The sequence below is a fragment of the Geotrypetes seraphini genome, chromosome 2 (assembly GCF_902459505.1).
Source record: "Geotrypetes seraphini chromosome 2, aGeoSer1.1, whole genome shotgun sequence".
In the NCBI taxonomy this organism is placed as follows: Eukaryota; Metazoa; Chordata; class Amphibia; order Gymnophiona; family Dermophiidae; genus Geotrypetes; species Geotrypetes seraphini.
In genome coordinates, this window is record NC_047085.1 from 282,024,492 (window position 1) to 282,048,328 (window position 23,837).

General features: G+C 42.8%; 1 protein-coding gene across 7 annotated transcripts in view; it reads left to right on the forward strand.

Annotated features, from left to right (window-relative positions):
* The window catches only part of ICE1 (interactor of little elongation complex ELL subunit 1), a 964,399-nt gene that overhangs the window by 405,403 nt on the left and 535,159 nt on the right, over window positions 1–23,837 (forward strand). For 6 of the 7 annotated variants that reach the window (XM_033929748.1, XM_033929750.1, XM_033929754.1 and 3 more), the window contains one exon: window positions 22,738–22,820. In XM_033929748.1, coding sequence (XP_033785639.1) covers window positions 22,738–22,820 — 83 coding nt within the window. The remainder of the gene's footprint in view (window positions 1–22,737; window positions 22,821–23,837) is intronic. The other variant, XM_033929749.1, reaches the window with a different exon arrangement.

Here is a 23,837-nt window from a genome sequence, read left to right on the forward strand (position 1 = left end):
AAAGTAAAAAGAAGGGTGAAATTTGAGTGGATGGAGAGGCAGAAAAGGGTAAGAAGAGTTGAAAAAGAATGATCAATATATCAAAGTCAGGCATAGTGAGGAAATGAAACAAGACAGGAGAGAGGAGAAAAGACATATGGACTGCAACCACTAGAAAGAGAATTATCAGAAGATGCAGGAAAGCAGAAGTGACAAAATGGGACCAACATGATGGCAAAAATAAATGTCCAGACAACAAAGGTAGACAAAAGTTTTATTTTAAATGTATTAACCAGACTATGTTAGTTTGGGATATGTTGATCACAGACCTTTGTAATATGTTTAGTGATTTAGCAGACAGCTGATAAGGGGTTGGGGGGGGGGGAAGGAGAGAGGATAGGCAATAGCTCTGAGCCCAAAATGGGTGAGCATCAAATTGTTCCCTACCCCTCACAAAGCACTATCAGCTGAAGACCTCTTCCTCTACTCCATTAGCCAGAACTCTCCAAGCTCTGCAGCTAGTGACAGCTTGGGAACACTGCTGATAGCTGCAGAGCTTGGAGATTTCTGGCTGCCAGGAGGTGGTCTTCAACTGGCAGGGCTTCAGGATCCTCACCAGCAAGGGAGGTAGCTAATTTTAGGAGATCTTGAGCCCAGGACTCCTGTGCGTTCAGTACAAAAAGTGCATATCTGTTTTTATCCCAGGACAAGCAGGCAGCCTATTCTCACATGAGGATGACGTCATCCACGGAGGCCGGATGTGGACAGCCTTGCAAGCAGATTTGCTTGAAGAAACTCAGTAGTTTTGAGTCTGCCGCACTGCGCATGCACGAGTGCCTTCCCGCCCAGAAAGGGCACTTTGAGGATGAATCAGAGGAGAATCAGGAGTAAGACCTGCATGAAAATGTAGGCAGAAGAAGACACAAGCATAAGACCTGCATATATTGTAGGCGAAGACCCCTGAGAACCCCAAATAGTTTATACAGTCAAACCTCGGTTTGCGAGAGTTTTGCAAGACGAGCAAAACACTCAGCAAACTTTTGACTCGCAAACCGAGTGTTGACTCGATTTGCGAGAACCCCCCCCCCCCAATAACTGGCATCGCCCCCCCCTGCTCGCAAAGGCCTCCTTGCTCCAACCAGCACCCCCGGCACGAACCAGCCCCCCCCCTTCCGAACAACTTAAACTTACCCCCCCCCCTGTCTGGCACCGGCACGCAGGCACAGATCGTGCCGGTGCCTAGAAGATCTTCCAGCTTCTGCCTGCCTTAAGTTGTTTGGGTGGGGGGGGGGCCTTGGCGAGCGGGGGGGAGCGATGCCGGTTATCGGGGGGGGGAATGTATCAAAGCGAGTTTCCATTATTTCCTATAGGGAAACTCGCTTTGATAAATGAGCATTTTGGATTACGAGCATGCTCCTGGAACGGATTATGCTCGTAATCCAAGGTATCACTGTATTTCCTAGAGAGACATTGTGCACAAGAATTCATTCTTCTAAGCTGTCATTTTCCTTTCTGCCAGTAAGAGAGAGAGATTCACCTTTGCTCCAGAAACCAGCAGTCAGATCTCCTGACTGTGGCATCATTGTTTTGGGACTTTCAGAACAGTACAGTACATGATAGGATGTCCTCCTAAGAAGTACTAGCAAAGGACAGTGTAACTCAGGAAGGTGGGGGCCTGTAGTCCGGAGTTATTAGCCTTAGTATTGGCAATGCATTTGTCAGGGAAATATGGAAAGGTCAGTTTTGGCACCAGGTGACGTCATGTTTCAGTATGGCGCCATGACAAGTGTTTACACCATATAGTCAATAGAAAAGCAAGTATGTAATCTGTATCTTATGCTACTGAGCAAAAGTGTATAAATGTTATGCTGGCTAACATAAGGGGTGAGGAGAAGAAATATAATCCTAAGACAGAAGCCAGCTACATTGTATGTATATTATCCTTATTTGCCCTGAGTGCTGCATTTCAGTGTCTTTTGCTAACTTTCATTTATTGCTAATAAATTTGTCCTATATAATTCAATTACTACTTCATACAATATTATTGCAGGAGACATAAACTTACATCTAGATGAAGAGGACAATCAGATGCGAAAGACTTTAAAAACTTTCTATCTTTGCTTAATTATACTCTCCCTGTACCCACACAAACACATGAAAAAGGCCATCACTTAGACGTGATAGCTATGTCCATAAAGGAGATTTTAGACCCTTCCATCTCTCTACCTGATCTGACCATTTTACTTATTATTTCAAGTTAAACTGGACTCATTTAAAATCCAAGGATAAAAAGAGAACATCTCACAAGGGGTCTTATCAATCCAGAGGAATATTGGTCACAATATGAACTACAAGCGGAGATAGGAGTAGGGGGGGGGGGGTCAATTTTTGGGATCACTGGATGAAAACTAGCACATCCATTTTAGATAAAATGGCCCCTAAACGAAACAGGAAAAGCTGCTCAAATAAATATAACAAATGGTTTGACACCAAACTTCTAAAAATGAAACAATCAGATGACTAGAAAGAATTTTGAAAAAAACAGGAAAATTGACAGACCAGAACAACTGGAGATTCAACATAAAAATCTATAAACAACTGATAAAAGAAAAGCGTAAAGCATTTTATAGAAAAGAGCTGTTCAACTTGGTTACGAATTTATTTGACACCACAAGTTAAACTCAACTTGTACATAATATCAAACTACCTTCAGCAAATGATTTAGCACAGCATTTCGATTCAAAAATTAAAAACCTAAGAAATAACTGTTCAACAAATAACACATATGAACATCAAATAGCTAACATACAAGGAAATGATATTCCAGCTGACATGATTTGGAGTTCCTTTCAAGATTTAGAATGGAATAACTATATCAAATTATATAACAAGTACTCAAAATCATACTGTGTTTTGGACTCATGTCCCCCAGAAATTATGAAAGCAGCTCCATTAGGCTTTAAACTATCTTTGCTGAATTATTTAACTGATAACCTAAAAATGGAAAATTCCTCACTAACAATGGTCACATAATAACCCCAATTCCAAAAAATAGAAAAGAATCTTCAGCACTAGTCACCAACTATAGACCAGTAGCATCGATTCCATTTATTGTAAAATTCATGGAAGGATTGGTACATACCCAATTGATGGAATATCTTACATGAAACTCAATCTGGTTTTAGACCTTTGTTCGGCACTCAGACAGTAATTGCGGCTATCTTGGATAACTTACATCTCCTGTTTAGTAAGGGACTTAACGCCCTGATCATGCAATTTGATATGAGCTCTGCGTTTGACTTAGTAGACCATGGGAAACTGCTACAATGCTTAGATGCAATTGGTATCAGAGAAAAGGTGCTAGACTAGTTTTCAGGTTTCCTTATGTCTCGCACCTATCAAGTACATTTTAATTACGATCTCTCTGATACCTGGAGCAATCCATCTGGTGTGCTGCAGGGGTCACCACTATCACCATTGCTTTTCAATGTTTCAATGTCTTCATTAGGTGTGCAATTGTCCCAGCTGGGGATAAAATTATTTAGTTATGCAGATGACTTCACGATCATTATCCCATTTCTCTCGGAAGTCACTCCCAAAGCAACACAAGTACTAAATTTGATGGAGCAATGGATGAAAGAATTTAGACTGAAACTTAACTTCACCACACCCGTTTGATACCAAAACATCACTATGCATCAATAAACTCAATTATCCTATTCAATCTACTATGAAGGTATTGGGTGTAACCCTGGACCAGAGCCTAACCATGAAAGACCAAGTGAACTCCATAATCAGAAAGGGTTTCTTCACTCTCTGGAAGCTTCGGACCATTAGAGCATATTTTGATGTGTCATCGTTCAAAATTCTGGTACAATCCCTCATACTGAGTCAACTTGATTACTGTAATATCGCCTACTTGGCAATTTCCCAGAAGAATATGCGCGACTACAAATAGTGCAAAATACAGCAATTAGACTGATCTTCGGGTTGAAGAAGTTCGATCATGTAACACCTTCCTACCGACTTCTGCATTGGCTGCCGATGGAGGCACGTGTGAAGTTTAAGTTTGGTTGTTTTGATTTTAAGGTACTATTCAGTTTAGCCCCTAAATATATAATAATAATAATAATTTTATTCTTATATACCGCCAAAGCCGTAGTAGTTCGAGGCGGTTTACAATAAAGAAGAGCTGGACAATCAGCGAATATAGGTACAATGTAAAGTCATCAACATATAGGTGAGCAGGATGCAGGAGGTATAAGAGAAATTGGGGAACAATTCAGTTTGTGTTGGAGAGATAAGGCTTAAGAGGTCTTAGGTTACAAATCGGTTAAACAAGTTTGTTTTTACTAATTTTCTGAAATTTAGGTAGGATGAGGAGTGCGTGATAATATTACTCAGCCTATCGTTCAGTTGACCTGCTTGGAAAGCAAGTGTTTTGTTCAGGAATCTTTTGTAACGGCAGGTCTTTAGTGTTGGATGGTTAAACATATGGACTCTGCGTGTGGTCTGGATGAACAATCTAAGTTAAAATGGGGAACCAAGTACATGGGGACCGAACCAAGAATGGATTTGAAACAGAGACAGGTAAATTTGAACAGCACTCTTGCTTCAAGGGGCAGCCAGTGGAGTTTTTGGTAGTAGGGAGTTATGTGTTCCCATTTTTTTAACCCAAAGATAAGTCGGATTGCCGAGTTTTGGATGATTCGGAGTCTTTGAATGATTTTTTTGAAAGACCCTAAATAAATGATGTTGCAGTAGTCGAGTAAGCTCAGAATGGAGGATTGGACCAGTAAGCGGAATGAGATAGCATCGAAGTACTTTCTGATGGTTCTTAGTTTCCATAATGTTGAGAAGCCTTTTCTGACCAGTGAGTCGGTGTGAGTTTTAAGGGTAAGGTAGCGGTCCAGAGTCACTCCCAGAATTTTTATGGAATCTGTGATAGGAAAGACTTGACCATTCAAGGAAATTGAAGAATCTTTGATTTTGTTGTTCGGACCTTTTCTCTTTCTCAGCCAACAGACATAAGAGAAGCTCACACTTGAATTCTATTTCCCCTCCGGTTAGAGGATGTAAATTTAAAAGACATCATCAACAACTTCTCTCACATCAGGCAGCATTATGAGGTAAAGATCTAGAACAATTACTTTCGCCCTCTACTTATGAGGAATTTAGGAAAGTCTAAAAACACACCTGTTCCTAAAACATCTTGGCAACTGATCCATTTATCTCTTTCCCCTCAATAGCGAACTACTGTCCTTTTGATCACTTTTCTCCTCAACAATGAATTTCCTGTCTTCTTACTTCTCTTTCTTCTTCCCCTCTTGAAGTCAGTCAATTTGTACCTTTGCTTAATCTTTTGTAAACCGCATAGAACTTCACGGTATTGCGGTATATAAGCTATTATTATTATTACTAGTTGTTTAGCCCGTTACATTAACGGGTGCTAGCAGCCCTTCTCCCTTATTTTTACCTCCTCCCTGTCCAGCAACACCTCTCCCCCTTTCCCTGCTCCCCCCATATAGCAGTAGCCCTTCTCCTTTTATCTCCCCCTGTCCAGCAGCACCCCTCCCATTCCCTCCTCCCCCTGTCCAGCAGTAGCTCTTCTCCTTTATGTCCTGCTCCCCCTCTGTCCAGCAGTAGCCCCAGGAAAAGAGTGAGGATCACAGGACCAAAGCTTTTACTGACATCCAAGTAGGGGAAATCCACTCTCCCCACCTCCTTGCTCCTGCTGCACTTCCTCCTTGGCTATACACACGCGCGCGCACACACTTACATACAGCTCTCCGGCTCCTCGCGCCCCTCCTCCACATTCCACTTCTTCGGCGGGGGCCAACGTTTTCTTTATTTTGTTTTCTTTTCACGTGTTCCTCCTTCATGGAAAAACAGCACTACCGGCCAACTTAGTCCCTTGCCGCCCAACCACCTTTCCTTCCCTCCCTCCATCAGGTGCAGTGAATCCACCAATGTTAAAAGGAGCCACGTCGAAATCGGAGGCCTGCCACTGCCGTAGCACTTTCCCCTCTGCCTTGGCAGAGAGGAACGTGTTACGGTGGCGGCAGGGCTCCAATTTCAAAGCAGCTCCTTTTAACATAGGCGGAGTTGAACTGACCTGATGGAGGAAGGGAAGGAACGGTGGGGCAAATTTCGGCAACAGCAGGAATTGTTTGGCGGGCCAAGCACCGTGAAACTTTGTTTCTTTAGGCAGCCCCGGGGGGGGGGAGGGGGTTGAATCGTCGATGTGCAGGCCGCTGAGACGGGAGTGAGCAGTTCGGCTTCCCCTATCTGGGGAAACCGGGGAAATCGCCGTGCCGAACTCAGCTGCGCGTCGGGAGTGAGTTTTTCGACTTCCCCTATCTGGGGAAACCGCCGTGCCGAACTGAGCTGCGCATGGGGCCGTAGTAAGCGCGGGGCATGCTGCAGTCTTGGCGGCCACGGACATACGGATCATGGAAGCACGCCGATAAGACTGCGCATGCGCCGCCTACGGTTTTATTATATAGATGATTCCGCAATAACTGATCACTAGAGCTGTTAATCACTAGCTTTTAACTTTGTTAAATCCACTCAATTTGTAGCATCTTTTAATCATTGTAAACCGCATAGAACTTCACAGTCCTGTGGTATATAAACTGTTATTATTATTATAATAAATAAATTTCATACCAGTAACTAAGGAATACGAGGTCTATTTCTATGATGCGATCAGCAGCTGTCGCTGTCAGCATTTCCTCAGTTCTCAGTTTTCCATGGAGCTGAGAAGTCCGTCTTTGACGCTCTGCGCTGAACTTAGTTCGCTTTGTGCCTTCTCTCACCGCAGCTCGTGTTTTATTTTCTTATTACCGTGTCGCTGTGCTTTTCTTTTGGTCATCATAAAAAAAAAAAAGTTGAATTTTTTTGTGGAGTGACGAGACCCTCAGCATGTGGGCTTTGACTTTGCAGTGGCTATTTTTCCTTCTATGTCCTGGCCGGTCACAGACTTCAAGAAGTGTAGCCAGTGTCAGCATGTGATCTCCCTCACTGACCCACAGTGCTGGTGCCTTCAGTGTATGGGGCCTGATCATTGCCCGGAGTCGTGTATTCGCTGTGCTACCCTTTAATCTCGAGCCCTCAAATGTCATCGAGTTCAAGTGGAGAAGATTTTCAGTATGGAACCCTCGACCTCAACCTCCGATTCGGTCAGGCCTGCTAAGAAGTGTCCTCCTGCCTCCAGAACGTCGACCTCACTCTCATCAGACCTTCCTCATTTGGAACATCCTCGACCTTGAGTAAATCTGCCAAGTCTGCCCCTGAGCTTCCCTCAGGTCAGATACTTCAGCAGACAGTTCCAGCAGTGGTCCTCAAGCTATCTAAACATCATTCTTCCAAGTTGAAGCATTCTTCCTCTTCGTCCTCAGAGCCTTTATCCTCAGCAAGTGATCCAATTTCAGATTCGAATCCACAATTGCAGGCTACCATCCAGACCATTTTAGAGCAGGAATTTGTTCAGTTACTGACTAAATATAATCCTGCCTTGACTCTGCTTCCTGCAGTCCAGCCTGGGCACTCAGCAGTCTCACGAGTCCTTACCTGTACCTAGAGCTGAATCTACACACACTATGCAAGGAGCCCAGTCTTTGCGAGTGTCTGGTCTGGAATTTTCACACTCAATGCAAGGAGTCCAGTCTTTGCGTGTGTCTCGTCTGGAATCCTCACACTCCATACAAGGAGCCGAATGGGAGTGCTTTGAGATACCTCGATCCAGACCACAGAGTCTATGGGACTTCGATCTACAGCTTCCAGCCCTATATCCTCACATAAGGCATTTCCCGTTTCGAGGCATAGGGCGAAGTCTCCTCAACCTCGCATGAGACCTGCTTCCAGGCAGCACTCTCATCACTGGTCGAGGCACCCATCGAGGCACAGGTTCTCCTCCAGACAGAAGCCTTCCAGCTCTTTCAGGCCTCCAACTCCTTGATCCAAGACACCAATAACAGACCCTGAGGGCTCCGCTTCTCCCAGTGCTTCATCCCAGTCTACTTATTTGCTGTGATATCAATACTCCAGAGAGGCCTCACCTTTGTTTTCTACTCGAGGCACCTCAAGGTCATCAAGTCCCTCTCGAGGCCATCCTCTTGTGGATCAATTGTCCTTTTCCTCCTTCCTCCGTCAAATGGCTGAGGACCTGGTTCTAAGTACTTAGAGGAAATATTTAGAGGAAATGAGTTTGCTCGTCCTCCTGCGAATTCTCTCAAACTTCCTCTTAACAGGCTTCTTTCTCAAACTTTCAAATGAAACCTGGAGACTCCTTATGCCAGGGGTGTCCAATGTCGGTCCTCGAGGGCCGCAATCCAGTCGGGTTTTCAGGATTTCCCCAATGAATATGCATTGAAACAGTGCATGCACATAGATCTCATGCATATTCATTGGGGAAATCCTGAAAACCCGACTGGATTGCGGGCCTCGAGGACCGACATTGGACACCCCTGCCTTATGCCATCCCTGCTATTCCAGGCAAGTTGGAATCGAGGTATAGAACTGTACATAGCAAGGGCTTTGAGAACTCCTAACTATCTCATCAGTCCCTTCTTGTGGAATCTTCCTTAAAGAGGAGTCATCCTTCCAGGGTCTTTGCTACTGTACCTCCTGGCAGAGAGGGCAGGACCATGGACAAGTTTGGCCGTCATCTTTATCAAAATTCGATGATGGCCTCCAGGGTTTTAAATTATAATTTTATCTTTACTACTTATTTCAAGTACTTTATTAATATACTCCCTTTTTTTTCTAAAGATCTTGGTCAACACAGGCTTTTAGAGTTCCAGCAAGTCATTGCTACTTTAGTATAACTCAGGTTACACCTTCTTCAGTCCTCTTATGATACCTTTGAACTTTCCTCGAGAGTCACTGCTTTCTCATTAGTGATGCGCTGCCTTGCCTTGCTTCACACTATTGATATGGATCCCAACATTCAGGATCATCTGGCCAATATTTTTTGTGAAGGCAATGACCTCTTTGATTGAATCGATAGAGGCCGCCACCAAGAAGTTATCTGAGCATGAGAAATCTTTTGCTTCCATCGTCAGACCAAATCCTAAGCCAGCTCCTTCCAAGCCTTCTGGACCTTTTCCATCCTATCAGAGGCGTTATCCTCCGGAGGCAGCTCCTTACACTCGAGCACCTCCCAAGAAACCGCAACAGAAACCTCAGCTTTCTGCTGCACCAAAGGCTTCTCAACCTTTTTAAATGTCTCAAACAGAGCATAACCTCCATCGTTCTGCTTCTATCCTCTCCTCTTCCCATCGGAGGTCATCTCCATCATTTTTACCATCGATGGGAGACCATTACATCCAACATCTGGGTGCTGTCAATAATCAGGGAAGGATACTCTCTTCTTTCCACTCAGATTCCACCAGAGCTTCCTCCAAGACAGTATCCTTCCAATCCATCCCAGACCGCCCTTCTTCAGGAAGCTCAAGCTCTGCTTTGTCTCTGTGTCATTGAGGAAGTTCCCTTGGAATAGCAGAGCAGGGGTTTTTACTCCTGTTACTTCCTAGTTCCAAAAAAGACGGGCGATCTGCGGCCCATACTGGATCTCAGGGCTTTCAACAAATTTTTGGTCAAAAAAAATTTTGCATGCTGTCCCTGGCATCCCTTTATCCCCTTCTAGATCAGAACGATTAGTTATGTTCTCTAGATCTCAAGGAGGCTTACACTCGCATCCCCATTCATCCGGCCTCCCGTCAGTACCTCAGATTTTCGGTGGGGAATCTGCATTTTCAATATAGAGTGCTACCCTTTGGCCTGGCATCATTTCCAAAAGTGTTCACCAAGTGCCTAGTGGTGGTGGCAGCAGCAGCTCTGCGGAACCATGGTCTTCAGGTGTTCCCCTACCTGGACAACTGGCTCATCAAAGATTCAACATCTCAGGGGGGTTATTGTAGCGACTCAATGGACTATGTGGTTCTTATAAAGCTTGGGATTCAAAATCGACTTTCCCAAATCCCACCTTCAGCCCTCTCAAAACCTATAGTTAATCGGAGCTGTTCTGGACACTGTCCAACTCAGAGCATTCCTTCCTCAGCAGCGTTTGGATGCTCTTCTTCAGCTTTGCCGCAAAGTGTCTTCCTTTTCTTCCCTCACAGGGAGACACATGATGGTACTACTCAATCACTCCTTTTGCCAGACTTCACCTCAGAATTCCTCAATGAACTCTGGAATCTCAGTGGGCGCAGGCTTGCGACCCACTCTCTCAACACTTTTTAGTCATTCCAGTCTCTCCAGAGGTTTACTGTTTCAGACACCCACTCATCAGAAGGTTCTCATGACAGATTCCTAGACATACGCTTTGGGGGGGGGGCTCATCTTGACGGTCTCCGTACTCAAGGCCACTGGTCCAGAGTGATCTTCAATGCTATCAAACCTTTTCATCATCTTCTTCATGACCATGTAGTTCTTATTCAGACAGACAATCAAGTCACCATGTACTACGTCAACAAGCAGGGAGGAACAATATCTCTCCCTCTTTGCTCAAAAGGTGTGGAACTGAGCAATCCGTCACAATACCTTTCTGAAAGCGGTCTACATTCAAGAAGAAAAACTGTGGTGGACAAATTGAGTCTGCAACTTCACGAATGGACACTCAATTCCTCGCCTCTTCATCACTTTTTTTCTCTTTGCATCTCCCCACAACCACAAACTGCCTCAGTTGTGCTCTAGGATGTACTCTCCTCATCGCTTCGATGATTTCCTTCTGGAATGGATTCGAGTCCACTTCAGTGCCATTGCTACTTTTCATCAGCCGCTTGACAGGAAGCCTATCTCTGTTCATCCTGTGGTTTCCCACTTCATGAAGGGTCTGTTCCACGTACATCCTCCCCTCAAACCTCCCCCTGTGGTTTGGGATCTTAACGTGGTCCTTACTCAATTGATGAAACGCCCATTTGAGCCGCTGGCGCGGGCTCACTTTAAGTTTCTCACTTGGAAGGTTGTGTTTCTTGTTGCTCTCACTTCTGCCCATTGAGTCAGTAAGCTTCAGACGTTGGTGGCGGACCCACCTTTCACTGTCTTCCATCATGATAAGGTGGTTCTCTGTACCCATCCTAAGTTCTTGCCTAAGGTTGTTTCGGATTTTCACATCAACCAATCTATTGTTCTTCCTGTGTTTTTCCCGAAGTCCCATTCTCACCCTGGAAAAGTGGCTCTGCATTCTCTTGATTGTAAACGAGCGCTGGCCTTCTACTTGAAGCGCACCGCTTCTCATCGTACTGCTCCCCAGCTTTTCGTCTTTTTCGATCCTAACCGCTTGGGGCGATCTGTTTCTAAGCGGACCATTTCTAACTGGTTGGCCGCTTGTATCTCTTTCTGTTACGCTCAGGCTGGTCTCTCCCTGCCGGGTCGGGTCACAGGCCACAAGGTCAGAGCGATGGTGGCGTCTGTTGCTTTCCTCCGCTCGACTCCCATTGAGGAAATCTTTAAGGCTGCCACTTGGTCCTCAGTTCATACATTCACCTCTCACTATTGTCTGGATGCTTTCTCCAGGCGTGACGGCCATTTTGGCCAGTCGGTTTTGCAAAATCTGTTCTCCTAGGTTGCCAACTCTCCCGCCATTCCATTCTGGTTAGCTTGGAGGTCACCCACATGTTGCGAATATGCTGCCTGCTTGTCCTGGGATAAAGCACAGTTACTTACCGTAACAGGTGTTATCCAGGGACAGCATGCAGATATTCTCACAACCCATCCACCTCCCTGGGGTTGGCTTCTTTGCTAGCTATCTGAACTGAGGACACGCTGAGGAGACGCATGCCCTAGACCGGGCGGGGAGGGGCACTCGCGCATGCTCAGTCCAATTGCAAGCTTGAAGGTCTTCAAGCAAGTCTGCTTGTGAAAACGTCCGCTAGGGGGCTCCGTCGGTGACGTCACCCACATGTTGAGAATATCTGCCTGCTGTCCCTGGATAACACCTGTTATGGTAAGTAACTGTGCTTTTTCTGATCTGCCCTGTGTTTTTTTTTGTTATTGTTGGTTTTTTTAAAAATCCATTTCTAGAGCTGGAGTAACTCTGCATGGTAAGAAGACATAGAATCTTGTTGCAACAGTCTGCAACTATCAGGGCAACCATTTGGTCCCTGTTTAGCCAATCTGCATTAATATTGTAAAGCTCAGGATCCATACCCCTTGATGCAAAGTTGCTGCCTGATTTATTTAGGTGCATGAATGCAGGCTGTTTGACCCCATAGTGGACTTTGCAGAAGCCGGCTGCTTTATTTTCCCTCCCCTGTGCGGCATGTGATCCTGTGAGGTCTCAGTCTGGCTTTGGCTCAACTGGCAGCCCGAAGATTGAAGAGTTTAGATTGCTGGATCTTGTTCTGAGGCAAGAAGTTTTCTTTATCTTCTCAACTGCAGTTCTGAGCTGATAAAGGCAGGTACCAAATGGCACTGTGAGTAAGTCTATTTTAGCCTATGGGGAAAATTGAGGGAAAATTTGGTGTTTTAGCAGTTGCCAGGGATAGGGGCCCCCTCCTCCAAAAACCCCTGGATTTTGCTCAGATTTGATGGAAATGGACTTCTCAGACCTTTTTACACTTATATCATGCCATGTTTGCTCTGGATGGTCGGGTGTGTGCCACAGGGCATGCGAAGGGAGTGGAAGCCCCCACTGATACCTCTAGGGCAGAAGATCCACATGGGGCTCTTTGTGGGGAAGAAGTCCCTTCTAGAGCCCTCAAACGCAATGCAGCAGAGCCTAACAGGAAGCAGGAGTCTCTGCAGAGGTCCTTGGGGCCTTCTGTACAGCGCTTTACCCCTGATTTTGTGAGCCTCATGTGGAAAGCGTATTTTAGATTGTTGGGGTCCTCCCGTTCCATCTGCTGATGCGATGGTGGTAGAGGAACCGGGGGTTTCCTCACTGAGCTTACTCCCACCAGAACAGGACCTTGATCATGTCCATGAAAACCAGTCAGAAAAGAAATTGGAGAAATGAAGGTGAAAGTCCATGCCTTTGAAGTCCCAGAGTGAGGTTTCACTCCTGGAGGATGCAGGTTCTTAATCAGAGAACATTAGTGAACAGGCGGTAGCAGCGTTTGACCAGGGAGAACACCCCACAGTATGCTGCCTTTTCTTCTGGAAGTGATCACAAATTTGCTGCGGAAATTGAAATGGGAACTGCTGCAAACTTCAGCTTCACAGTACTCTGTTATGAGTGGTTCAAAAATGCAGACTACATGTTTTCCCTCACATCCAGATATTACCATGTTAATCACAGTTTGTTCAACCTAAAGTGAATTCGCTGGTAGTTCAGGTCACCAAGCTGACTTCCTTACCTAGTGAAGATGGTGTGATTCTGAAGGATGCACAGGATTATAGGATGGACATGGTATTTAAAAGGCAATTTGAGGCCTTAGCTGTGAGGATTAAGGCTGTGGTAACGGCCCCATTCATTACTCGTGCATTCCACACCAAGTTATGTTGAATTCCATCAGTGGTTATAGCAGGGATAGATTATGTGGCAGATGCTCTGTATTAGAATCATGAGCAAGGTTTCTGCTTATTCTGTTTCTACCCGCAGGATAATCTGGATTAGTCAGTAAGCAGGAGATTCAGCATCTAAAGCTACATTATGTAGACTTTCCTTTTTGGAAAGGGATTGGACGATCTTATATGACTGATCGTTGCCCTAAATCTTTGCCTGACAAGAGACCTTGGCCTGCCAGAAGGTTGAGCAATTATCAGGGCTCTTGGAGATTTCAGCAGTATGCAGGAAATTACTCCCAGAGAGTATATCAAGGTCCTCAACAGAGGTTCAAAATGACCCTAGCCTGCTGTTTCTCACACTACCCCAGCCACTCAAAAATCACAGTGACACCAGGTCAAGTGATGAGACTCTGCAGATCGGAGGCAGGCTATCAGCTTATTGGAATGCTTGGGCAGTGATCGGATCCTGGAACCTGGATATCATTTGAGAGGGCTACAAGATCTTATGTCAACCTCTATTGGACTGCTTTGTAGATTCTTTAGCCAGACAGCTGGAAAAAGTGATCAAAATGTGGGCAACAGTGAAAAGGCTCTTTGATATTTGAGCTATAGAGCCCATACCTGACCAGAAATCGGGCTTAGGCAGATACTCCATATACTTCATAGTGCCCAAGAAAGGCTCAGATGAATGGAGGCCAATTCTGGACCTTGTCAGTCAATGCAGCTTTGAAAATGCCTCGGCTCTGCATTGAAATTGTTCATTCTGTGATTGCGACAGTGGCACCGTGGGAATTTCTACCCTTTGGATTTGACAGAGGCCTACCTCCACATTCCTATTTTTCCAGCTCACAGGAAGTATTTTAAGATCCTATGTCCTGGGAAGGCATTTTAAATTCTCAGCACTGCCCTTTTGGCTGGCAACAGTACCTCACACCTTTACCAAGGTAATGGTTGTGGTAGTGGCGCATCTCCGCAAGATGAAGATACAGCTGCATCCATGCTTGGATGATTTGTTGTTCAGAGCCCTGTCCAAGGCGGAAGGAGACAAAGGGGTGACACAGGTGGTCCAGCTATCGCAGGACCTGGGATGGATCGTCAATTTAAAAAAAACCATATAGTTCCGACACAGTGTCTGGAGTATCATGGAGTCTTTTTCAACATGGCAGAAGGCCTTTTTTATCTTCCAGAACCACGCAAACAGAAATTCAAAAAAGCTAGTAGCAGATATTCTTTCAATGTCAAGTCCTAGGATCAATGACAGTGGATAAAGAGATGGTTCCTTGGGCAAAGGCTCATATGTGACTCCATAGATAGATTTGCTTCTATGGATGGTAGAAGTACGGAACAGCTCGCATTGGTGGCTGCAAGCACACTCACTTTTGAGAAGCATGTCTCTCCACATCTCCTCTTGGGTTATTTTGATGACAGATGCCAACTTCTATGGATGAGATGCCCAGTTCAGCTCCATTGGTCTCTCTCTTTCAGAGGATATGGTCCATAAACTGGCTGGAGCTGTGAGCCATCCATCTTTTTCTACAGATGATGAGAACTCTCTGAAAGACAAGGCAGTCAGAATATTCTCTGACAATGCTGCTGCGGTAGCATATGTCAACCGCAAGGAGGCACCAGAAGTATTCAATTATGCCTGGAGGCTTAGCTGCTGTTTGGTTGGGCTGAAGCCCACCTACTGGCACTCTCTGCAGCTCACAATGGAACACTGGTATGACCCAGCAGTGGCAATTCTTATGTTCTCACGTAGCAGGATTGGAGAATGTTCAAACTGCCTAAGCTGGCAGACATTGGATCCAGGGGAGTGGTCGCTTTCCAGAAAAGCGTTTGACCACATTCTGTAGCGTTGGGAACATCCCATGATGGATCTGATGACCTTGGCCACAAACACAAAAGTAGATATCTTATACAGCTAGAGATTCAAGCCCAGCTGTGCCGGATTAGACACATTAGTTTAACTGTGGTCGAAAACAGGGTTTTTATATGTGGCTCCCCCTTGACTCGTGATCGGCCGAGTCTTTCTAAGGATATCAAATCACCCAGGATTTGTAATCCTAGTGGCTCCAGACTAATAACGTCTGCTTGATGTACAAGAGTTTTAGATGACCAGTTCATCAGGATCTGCTAATGCAATGACCAGTTCCCATAGAGGATCTGTAATGCTTTGGGCTTATGGCATGGTTCTTGATCATGAAAGATGGTGGTTATTTCCACTTTTCATTGAACCAAGAATCTAATCTAATCTGGTATTTCTGAGTCATGCTATGCCTAAACAGGTTCAAGGTGACTTACAATATTTCAAATTACAGAATGAGTATACTACATTATAGTAGTTTGAGGAGGACAAAATTATGAATAGGGTAATAGAGATGAGAGAATGGAGGTTCTTTGATTGTACTGGTATAACACTTGAGTAGAGGATGAGATTTAGTGATATTAGATATTTTGAGTTAGTTGTCTATGGTGTGTATGCTTTCAAAGAAGATAGTTTTTAATTTTTTTTTCAGAATCTGTTGTAGAATGTTTCCATCCTGATGTCAGACAGGAGGTTATTCAAGTCTTGGTGCCAAGATATGTGAAGAGTGAGTCGAATACACGTTTGTATTTAACCTCTTTGGAAGATGAGAGAAGCAGTTGATGCAATGTCAGTTTTCTGGTTGACGTAGACCAGGAGTTGACAAGTTTATGAGTGGTTCAGCAGTTTTTGCATTTAAGATTTGAAACATAATGCATGATAGTTTTAAAGTGATATGAGTTTTGACAGGCAGCCAGTGTAAGTTCTTATAGTAGGGTGAGGTAGATTCAAATTTTTTTTAGTTTGAATATTAGTGTGACTGCTGTGTTTTCAATCATCTGCAGTTTGTTCAGGAGAGTAGAGTTTAGATCCGTACAGAGGCAGATGCAATAATCCAACTAGGATAGTATAAGCATTTGCATTAACATGGCAAAGTGGCGCTCTTGAAAAAAGGGCCTGATGAGTCTTAGTCTTCTCATATTGTAGAAGGTTTTCTTCCTTAGATTGAATACGTGCAATAGGGTGGAGTCGAGGATGACCCCTAGTACCTTTGGCATCTTGCTGTTATTCAGCGTGGATCCTGAGGTTAGAGTTAAAGCATTAGGAACCGTATGTACTATATTATGAAACCATAGAATTATGGTTTTGTCCATGTTTAGTTTGTTGGATGCGACCCAGGTCAGTGTTTTGTCTACTCCATTTGATATTATCAGCATTATGTTACATAGAAACATAGAAACATGATGACAGATAAAGGCCAAATGGCCCATCTAATTTGCCCATCCGTGGTAACCATTATATCTTTCTCTCTCTGAGAGATCTCACGTGCCTATCTCAGGCCCTTTTGAATTCAGACACAGTCTCTGTCTCCACCACCTCTTCTGGGAGACTGTTCCATGCATCTACCATCCTTTCTGTAAAAAAGTATTTCCTTAGATTACTCCGGAGCCTATCACCTCTTAACTTCATCCTTTGTCCTCTCATTGCAGAGTTTCCTTTCAAATTAAAGAGACTCGACTCATGTGCATTTACTTTATGTAAGTATTTAAATGTCTCGATCATATCTTCCCTCTCCCACCTTTCCTCCAAAGTATACAGATTGAGATCTTTAAGTCTGTCCACATATGCCACATACCATTTTAGTAGCCTTCCTCTGGACTGACTCCATCCTCTTTATATCTTTTTGAAGGTGCAGCCTCCAGAATTGTACAATATTCTAAATGAGGTCTCACCAAAGTCTTATACAGGGGCATCAGTACCTCCTTTTTCCTACTAGTCATACCTCTCCCTATGCAACCTAGCATCCTTCTAGCTTTCGCCATCACTTTTCAACCTATTTGGCCACCTTAATATCATCATATACAATCACACCCAAGTCCACTCTTCTGTCGTGCACATAAGCTCTTCACTCCCTAATCTGTACTGTTTCCTTGGGTTTTTATAGTCCAAACGCATGACCTTGCATTTCTTAGCATTAAATTTTAGTTGCCAAATTTCAGATCATTCTTCAAACTACGCCAGGTCTTTCTTCATTTTATTCACACCATCCAGGGTATCTACTCTATTGCAGATTTTTGTATCATCAGCAAAGTGGCAAATCTTACCTGACAATCCTTAAGCAATATCGTTTATAAAAAGGTTAAAAAGAATAGGTCCAAGAACTGAACCTTGAGGCACATCACTGGTAGCATCCCTTTCCTCAGAGCGATCTCCATTGATCACTACCCTCTGTCATCTTCCACTCAACCAATTCTTGACCCAACCTGTCACTTTGGGACTCATCCTGAGGGCACTCAGTTTATTAGATGTCTTTGTGGAACACTGTCAAAGGCTTTGCTAAAATCTAAATACACCACATCTAGCGCACATCCTCTATTCAATTCTCTGGTCACCCAGTCAAAGAAAGTGATCAGATTTATCTGACAAGATCTACCTCTAATGAATCCATGTTGCCTCCGGTCCTGTAATCCACAGGATTCCAGAAACTTGACCATTCTCTGTTTTAAAAGTGTTTCCATTAATTTGTTTACCATAGAAGTCAGACTTACAGGCCTGTAATTCCTTACTTCCACTTTTGTGGAGAGAGACCACATCCGCGCTTCGCCAGTCCTCCGGTACCACTTCTGACTCTAGAGACTCATTGAAAAGGTCAGTCAGCGGAGCTATCAGAACTTCCCTTAGTTCCTTCAGCATCCTAGGATGTACACCATCTGGCCCCATTGCTTTGTCTACCTTTTATTTTAGCTAGCTCCTCACGATCACAACCCTCTGAAAATCGATCAGGGTCTATTACTCCTCCATCCCTATTCAAGTTTGTCTTCTGTGGTCCCGCTCCCGGCGCTTCAGCCATGAACACAGAACAGATATGTTATAGATATGAAAAAATGAAATCAGATATATTGGGTCATAATAAACTAGTTAAAATAACATGGGGTCCATTAACAGATTTTGTTAAATCTGACTAGTTCTATAATGCCTTTTTTTCCTATTTGATTTGCACACATACATCCAGGTAGGGTGAGAGGGAGGGGTGAAATACATTTTGTATTATTCTTTGATCTAATGTAGTGCTGTTCATGATATTAATTGTATGTAAAATTTATTGCACTTTGTACTCAATTGAAAATCAATAAATAATTTTTTTTTTTTTTAAAGTGGACAAATGCAAAATGATGCACATTGGGAAGAATAACGTGAATTATAGTTACTGGATGTTAGGGTCCACTTGGGGGTTAGCGCCCTAGAAAAGGATCTGGGTATTGTCATAGACAATGCGATTAAACCTTCCACCTAATGGGCGGTGATGGCCAAAAAAGCAAACAAGGTGCTAGGAATTATTAAAAAAGGGATGGTTAACATGACTAAGAATGTTATAATGTCCCTTTATTGCTCCATGGTGCAACCTCATCTGGAGTATTGCGTTCAATTCTGGTCTCCTTATCTCAAGAAAGATATAGTGGCGCTAGAAAAGGCTCAAAGAAGAGCGACCAAGTTGATAAAGGGTATGGAACTCCTCTCGTATAAGGAAAGACTAAAACAGTTAGGGCTCTTCAGCTTGGAAAAGAGTCGGTTGAGGAGAGATATGATTGAAGTCTACCAAATCTTGAGTGGAATAGAACGGGTACAAGTGGATCGATTTTTCACTCCGTCAAAAATTACAAAGACTAGGGGACACTCGAAGAAGTTAACGGAAATACTTGGATTTTCTTTTCGTTCAGAGAATATTTAAGCTCGGGAACGCATTGCCAGAGGTTGTGGTAAGAGCGGCTAGCATAACCGGTTTTATGAAAGGTTTGGAGAAGTTCCTGGAGGAAAAGTCCATAGTCTGTTATTGAGAAAGACATAGGGGAATCCATTGCTAGACATAGGGGAAGCCACTGCTTGCCCTGAATAGGTAGTATGAAATATTGCTACTCCTTAGGTTTGGGCCAGGTATTAGTGACCTGAATTGGTCACTGTGAGAACGGGCTACTGGGCTTGATGGACTATTGGTCTGACCTAGTAAGACTATTCTTATGTTCTTATCAATACAGCTTCATGTGTGAACACAACTCAAAGGAGAAGAATGACAGATTCCTTTAACTTAGTTTTCCCCTTGGAACTATCCTCTTCTACAAATAAATGTTAGGGTTATTATCCCTTAATCTGTTTAATTTTCTGCCAAGAGGCAGTAAAAACACAGAAGAGAAATTTTTGTGCAAATGGTTAATGTGTAACTGGATTGGAAACAACTATATTTCCAAACATACTTGTCAAATATGTAAGTTCTTTCATTTTATTCTCAGTAATCTTCAGCTATAGGATTAACTTATAAAACAAAATATATTACCCAAGTAACTCTCTTAGATTGGTCTGCTCTCTCGAAGGAAAGTAGGAAGTAGTCATCTAATCCTCTGATAGGTCATCTTAAAAGATTTGTATAATTAATCCTTGGAGACAGAGAGGTTCTGTGGGATTTGAGAAGAGCAGATGTGGTCCCTCTTCACAAAAGCAGAGACAGAGAAGAGGCAGCTAACTATAGGCTGGTAAGCCTTATTTTGGTAGATGGAAAGGTAATGGAGACGCTGATCAAGGAAAAGGGTAATGAGTTTCCAGGAATCCAGTGGGATAGAAGATCTTAACATGACTTCAAAGAAAAATCATGCAAAATCTGATCAATTTTCCTTGAGTGGGTGACAAAAGAATTGGATAGTGGACACAAGCTTGATGTAATCTACTTGGATTTAAGTTTTGACACAGTCCCTCATAATCGTCTCATAAATAAAACTCAATGGGCTCAAATTAGAACATAAAGTAATGAAAAGAATTGAGAACTGGTTGATGGGCAGGTGGCAGAGAAAAACATCTTATAGTGGAACTTATGTAGCAAGCAACTGACCACACTGCCGTAATTTACTATGTTACTATGGGGCTTATTTTCAAAAAAGATAGATGTCCAAAAGACGGCATAAACCTGCACTTAGATGTTTTACTAGTCAAGATGTCCAAGTGGCCATTTTCGAAACTGACTGTCTAGATGTCTTTCTGGTTGTTTTGTCTCCATTGCATCTATATCTTAAGGGGGCATAGTTAGTCATGTTTTGGGTAGACTTAGAACTTGGATAATCAAACTTTTAATAAAAGGCACCATTTAGACGTTTGGCGCTAGACCTGTTTTAAAAATGAATATGGCTCAAAAAGGTGCCCAAACTGACCAGAAGACCACTGGAAGGATTAAGGTTCCATTACTCCCCTAGTGGGGGACCCCCTTGCACCACCCAAAGATGTGAAAGAAACCGTGCATTCCAGCTTCTGTTCCTTGATAGATCATTATCATTCCAAGCAGGCAAATGGAATAAATGGTTAACCAACTTCATTTCAAATGCATCCTTCAGGAAATCAATTAAAACCTATCTCTTTGATAAATTTCTCTAACTCCTTTCCTGTCTTGTTGTATCTTTGAAATGCTTCTGGATAAATCTTGACTACTCTTGGCTTGAAAGTCTCTTTTTGTAACATCACTATCTGTATACAGTCTCTTCCTCTGTAAACCGCTCTGAACTGCTTGTGGTATTGCGGTATACAAAAATAAAGTTATTATTATTATTATTATTACAGCTTCAGATGACCACATAGACCCAGCTCAGTAGATCAGAGGGGCACTCTAAGAGGTACTGCATTGAACATCAAATTAAAAAGCCCCAGGTACACGTCACTATAACCTGCTTATATTGTATGGTGATCCTTCCAAAACCTACTGTACCTGCATAAAGTTGACACCTGCAGGCATAAGGGCTATTGTTGTGGTATACAGGTGGGTATAGTAAATTTTGGATGGGTTTTGGAGGGCTCATCTTTCAATATAAGCAAGTTATAGTGATGTGTACCTGGGATGTTTTGATGTGACATTCACTGCAGTACCCCCTAGAGTGCCCCTCTGAGGCATGGGAGGGTTGTCGGCATGACTACGATGGCAGGAGGGTATGGGCATTTCTCCCGCTGCCAGGGGGAGGTGGTGCTTGACGGCGGCAGGAGAAAGTGGGCATGCATCCCTCCTGCCTATCTTCAATTTGGGGTCTTTTTTTTTTTTTGCACATTCTGTGTATGTGCCAATTGCTATTGGCAGCGATTGGCACATGCAAATTTAGTGACTCTCCCTGAGTCTTATTTGCATGCGTGTGTTGGTTTTTTTTGGATGCTATACCAAGAATACCAAAACATAAAATTAATTAAATGTTTAATTTATTAATTTCTTTAATACAATTCATAGCCTAAAAACTAACAAAATTTATTTCATCTGCATTTAAAATCTACAATAACAAGTAATACAAAGTGCAGAGTGCTACTAATGACAAAATCCCAGCAGGAACTGTATCAGAAGTAATTTCAGTACTTATATCTTCAAATGGACTCAACTGAAACTCAGCTGGAGTTGGAGGCTTATGCTGATTGAACAATATAAGTAACTAAAACTGGAAAACAATAAGGATTAAGAAGAGAGAACCTCAGAACTGATTAAGCATTTCTTATTGGATCATGAATATAAGGAACAACTGGCTTGGTCAAGTTGATATTGGGACTTTAATTGACTTATCATCAAGTTAAGTGAGCTTTATTGGGTCTGAATGGCTTCAGTACTTAACATCATTAAGAGCCTTGAAGATTGATTGATGGATGATATTTTAAAACTTTAGATAGTACCTGTAGCTTTTCCCAGCCTATGATTTTGTCATTAGTAGCACTCTGCACTTTGTACTACTTGTTAGTGTAGATTTTAAATGTAGATGAAATAAATTTTGTTAGCTTTTAGGATATGAATTGAATTAAAGAAATTAATAAATTAAACAATTAATTTTATGTTTTGGTATTCTTGGTATAGCATTTTAATGAATTGAATATCAGTAATTGATTATATTTACCCTACTTTGTATAGTTTTTTTAAAAAGATGTCAGCTTTCTTGAAATCATTACAGTAGCGTCCGCAACAGCTACCCTTTGGATTTTACCGCGAACCTTTGAGAATTTGCACCTCAGCTCCTTATAGTATTGTTTTGGGTTTTCTGATCTCTGGGAGGGACTGTTCTGTCCTGGCAACTTTCGATGCCACTCATTTGACCCAATCCAGTGTAAACACCTGTTACAGGTAAGCAACAGTGCTTTTCACAAATAAAGTTCTAAAATAGTTATAAAGTTTGAAAAAAGGAGTACTACATCTAAGGATTGTTGTACTAATTCTGAAAAGCTTTTCTAATGCAGCATCTAATGTTCATTATTGTTTATACTATGACTTTCATTTCTTGAAGATACAGCAGAAAAGCAGAATCAAGATGTTAAGCAGTTGAAGATGGAAAAGAACATGCTTGAGAAAAGACTTAAGAAGACACAGGTGAAGCTTGTTCTATATAATAAAACTCAGTAACTGTAAAATAAACAGATTTTTGGGAACCACTGGTTTAGAAGGCTGTTAAGGATGAGGGAGGGAGAGGGGGCAATGCCAGACTAGATGCTGGAGAGAGAAGGGTATAAATGTTGGATTGAGAGGGAAGGGTGAAAAACTTTGGACCAGGTGAGGTCAGGGACCAGGGATTTCAGCGCACCGTATCTCCGGCTCCCTAGACCAGAGCCTCACCTGGTTCAATGGTTGAGCTGGCACTGTTTGTATGACTCTTAATCCATTGATTATTCTTAATTGTTTGTGCTATGGGTTTATCCTTAATCATAAAGATGAGAATGAATCCGAGGTTACATTATACTTAGGGCTCTTTTTACTAAGGTGCACTAGCGTTTTTAGTGTGCGCACAAGATTAGCGCATGCTAGCTGAAAAATTACCGCCTGCTTAAAAGTTGGCAGTATCGGCTAGCGCGCAGCATTTTAGCGCCTGCTATTCCGCATGTTAAGGCTCTAACACACCTTTATAAAAGGAGCCCTTACTGTTTGCAGATGACTTTGAGCTCTACAGTTCCAACATTTAGCGGAACAATTCCAAGAAGTGAAAAACCTCTCAGATGACACCAAGATGAACTTTGGACTGGACAAATGGGCTAACTGAGCAAACATGAAAACATCCCTTTGACTGATTACTTTGAGATAGAAGAATTTAAATAGGAATGTGTATATAAATATTGGGGAGTGCCATTTTAAAGTAATGGCAATCAGTTGAATGCACAGAAATAAAGATTAATAAATAAAAACAGATAACATTAGATATATTTTTTATTAGACTAAATACATTTCTTGAGTAGCTTTCAGGAACTAAACCCTCTTCCCCAGAATGAGCAAAAGATTGTAAAACTAGAAAATATAAATATCACATTCCAGTGATACTCTGAAATATAAAATTATTGATGGGTGATCAGAATGTTGTAAATAAGTATTCTTGTACAATCCCACCTTATTCTGGGA